General features: G+C 45.9%; 1 protein-coding gene across 1 annotated transcript; it reads right to left on the bottom strand.

Moving 5' to 3' along the window:
- Window positions 1-2,787: 2,787 nt before the first annotated feature.
- Window positions 2,788-3,222, bottom strand: BJ212DRAFT_1402875 (uncharacterized protein). Its single transcript, XM_041337363.1, has 2 exons — window positions 3,192-3,222; window positions 2,788-3,051 (listed from the first exon to the last, which is right to left on the bottom strand). The coding sequence occupies exons 1-2, from the start codon at window positions 3,211-3,213 to the stop codon at window positions 2,855-2,857; spliced, it is 219 nt and encodes a 72-aa protein (XP_041185668.1). The 5' UTR covers window positions 3,214-3,222; the 3' UTR covers window positions 2,788-2,854.
- Window positions 3,223-3,423: the final 201 nt, after the last annotated feature.

Genomic DNA, 3,423 nt, shown 5'->3' with positions numbered 1-3,423 from the left:
CCATTTTTGCACACCTGGCTTCTGCAGCCAGTCCTGCCCATGTGTAGTCTGCAACCAGTCTTGCCCATGGAGGGTCTGTAGCCAGGCCTTCCCCATGTGGGTCTGCAGCCAATCCTTCCCCACATGGGTCTGCAGCCAGTCCTTGCCCCCCTGGGTGAGCAACCAGTCTGTTTCCCCTCTCTCAGTGAACATCCAGGACCTCCCTTCTCAAGTTTGCAACCAGGCATGCCCATCTAGGGTCACTAGCTAGTATTGTAACTTTGACCTATGATCTCCCTGAAGCCACAGTAAAGCTGTAAGAACTTGCAAAGACTCCAGTGGCTGGATCATGAAGGATAATGAGCCACCTAAATCCAGAGGGTCGCAGGGTTCCATAGCTTGATTCTGCCTACTCAATTCTGAGAGTGCATTGAAGAGGGCTGTGCTTTCAGGAATCTCACACACCATCAAGTGGAGAGAGGAAAGCGTGAGTAGGGAGTGCAGTGATGTGATATATTTTACTTGAGGGAGGCTGCAGTTGGAGGGGTGGGAAACATAGTCACAAACAGATGAGTGATAGATATTCACAGGGAGACTATTGTCAGTGGGAACATCTATGACAGAGCATAGTTGCACCAGTACTCTTTCAACGTCCCTGCCCTCACCAGGTCCAAGAAGTTTCGAAATTTGGGACATAGGCAGAGGATCTGAAAGGGCAGCAATGATGGACAAGTGCAGGTATGCCTGTGTCAGGTCAGCACATGTGGATAGAATATGATCGTATAACTTGTACACCTCTGTTCCTGGAACCAGGTCACTTGCTAGATCGAGCATGAGCTCAAGTCAGTCATAGGGATCATTGTGTTGATCATTGATAAACTTCATCATTGTAGATGCTATGATGAAATGTCTCCCTGCTCAGTTTGCTAGCTACTTGAGTTGAACCTTTGTTGGCTGCAGGAAAGTGGGAAAGTGACTTTGCAGTTTCATGAAGGAATGCTCTAAGAAAAGATAGATGTCTTTGTCAACATCCACACTGTCTAGTGAGATGGTGGCAGCAACGCCCTGTCCGGAAATCTTCACTGGTATCTCACATACCAGCGGGCGCACATCTTCATGCTGCATGGCTTCATGAATATGCACTTCTGAGCGGCTTGTGACTAGAATTTGGGTTGTGGGGAGATCAGGATCTTGAAGAGCTTGGGCGAGTAAGGAGATGAATTCAGCAAGCTCAATTTTGGATTTGTTTTCATCAAGGGGTTCAATTGTGGATTGATCGAGGGGTTCCAGTCCAGATTGGTCGAGAGGTTTTGTGCATTCATCAAGGGCATCAATAATGAACACCAAAGGCAGACAGTCACACAGTCTGTATTTGAGCTGCCGCAGAGGTTGGAAAAACAGCACCTCCATCTGGTTGTGAAGGGACCTATCAGGGTGTAGCAAAGCAGGGTTCTCAAGGATGGCTTTATTCATGTGCATCTTGACACTGGGGAAATTGCTGGCCAGCTGGTAGGCAAGTGTCGCAAAGAGACAACCAGTTGTGCATCAATTTGTGTGCCTGCAGGAGAAAAAGAATGTTCCTGCAAGCCACTTCTCGACATTTGTCTCCTCTGTCACTTTCAGACCTCTCATCCTTTCTGCTACAGTAAATGCAACAGCAGACTTTCCGACACCTGCTGTACCATGAAGCCAAATGAGTCAGTTCTTCATTTTGTCATCTAATACTCTGTAGATATAGTTGAGGAGGTCCACTCAGGTCCCTTCCAAACATTGGGGATGGGGCAAGCATTCACGAGAGTCATGCTCAGCACCCTTGACAGTGACCTGGGCCAACTTCTCCCAAGCTCCCTTGGACATATCCAAAATCTGATGATAAGGTCAGAAGGAGAGAAGGAAGGAGAGATGGGTATACTCGCAATAACTCCTCAACAAGGAGACAATGATAATTGTAGCACAGATTGTGAGATAAAGTCTTACTAGCAAGTAAAGACAGCTATAGGTTAGAAACCACAGGAGTGGAAATTACCTTGAGACTTACTGGGACACTGATCCAAGGATAGAAGACGAAGCTATAACGTTGAATCCTTTAAGGTGATGTCATAAAACAATGTTTTGTGTAGTAAGTCTGTTTAGTGGTGGTGATTGTGAGGCATTGGGTAATGAATCGATTGAATTCTGTTACTCACCGTAGAGTGATACAAAACAAAAGGTGCAAGAATTACCTGAGATCAAATGGAATGATGTGGATGATGGTGGAATGCAGCTGGAGGATGACGAGGTGCTTATCCAGTTGAGGCTTGCTCAGCACTAACACATATCACAGGCACTACAGCCACTGGCAGAACTTGGTCGCTTAAGCTCAGCTTCAAGCTTCAAGGGGTACACATTGGCACAGTATGCTTCACCATAAAATTGAATGACTTGTTAAGCAGATTGTTAATAGTTCAACTTCAGGCTTGCCACAGGACAACCTCATATTGCATTCACAGGAAATCTGACATACCAAAGACAGATGTGAAGATATGAAGCATGTTCTCCTTTAAGCTTTAAGTTGGGAAAAATTTGTATACCTGACCAAGTGGCAAGTGGCAGAAGGCTGGCTCCCTACATGGTAATTCAGAAAGAACAATCTTGAGCCTAATGCCATTGCCTGGATAGTAGTGTTGTGGGCAGAGGTTGATTTTGCCAGCAGAGCTGGCAGAATAACCGGTTCTGCCAAGTGGCATAACTCTGGCAGTGAAATTTTTCTATCTACAACATCAATATTGACCATCAGTCCTACCAAAGACATCAATGATGCCTTGTGCCATCCATCATCCTCACCATCATGATCCACAACATCAATCTCATCCACAGCAGCTTGGGGTACTATCCCTTAGTCAACCCGCTCCAATTCAGCAAAATCAAATGCCTTCCCCTCAAGGACCTCCGCATTGTCAATACTCATAAATTCTTCCAGATTCTCCTGTGCTTTGAGAGCAACAAATGCTTCGGCAATTTCATTAGCTGATATGGTCTCAGGACCTGCAAGGAGGTTGTCTACATCTTGTGGTTCTGCTACAAGTGGAGGCACCCATGCAAAATTGGCTTCCAGATTCTGGGTGACATCAACATTGATTCCAACCTCCTCGCAAGTGTGCATATGCATATGCCAACAACATGCAGGCTTTTCGTTGCCCTCTGCCTTGTTCATAATAAATGTCTGGGCTTTTTGGTGAAGTTTGGGAGTAGCATCCTTGCAGTGGCAGATGATATGGCAGTGCTGACATTTCCAGAAGTAGTGGCCAGATCTGCTGGCAACTTTGTCAAGACACTCAAAGTTATCATTGAATCTTAGGTATGGCACTGGGCAGTGGGTGGCCACCAGCATGAACCATATTCTGGGACAAAGGATCAGCCAAGAGTGTCTGTGACTCTGTTTTCACACTTTTAAAGTTATATGCA

This window comes from Suillus subaureus (assembly GCF_016647635.1).
Source record: "Suillus subaureus strain MN1 chromosome Unknown BJ212scaffold_160, whole genome shotgun sequence".
NCBI classification, from domain to species: domain Eukaryota; kingdom Fungi; phylum Basidiomycota; class Agaricomycetes; order Boletales; family Suillaceae; genus Suillus; species Suillus subaureus.
This window is presented reverse-complemented; position numbering and strand designations above follow the sequence as displayed.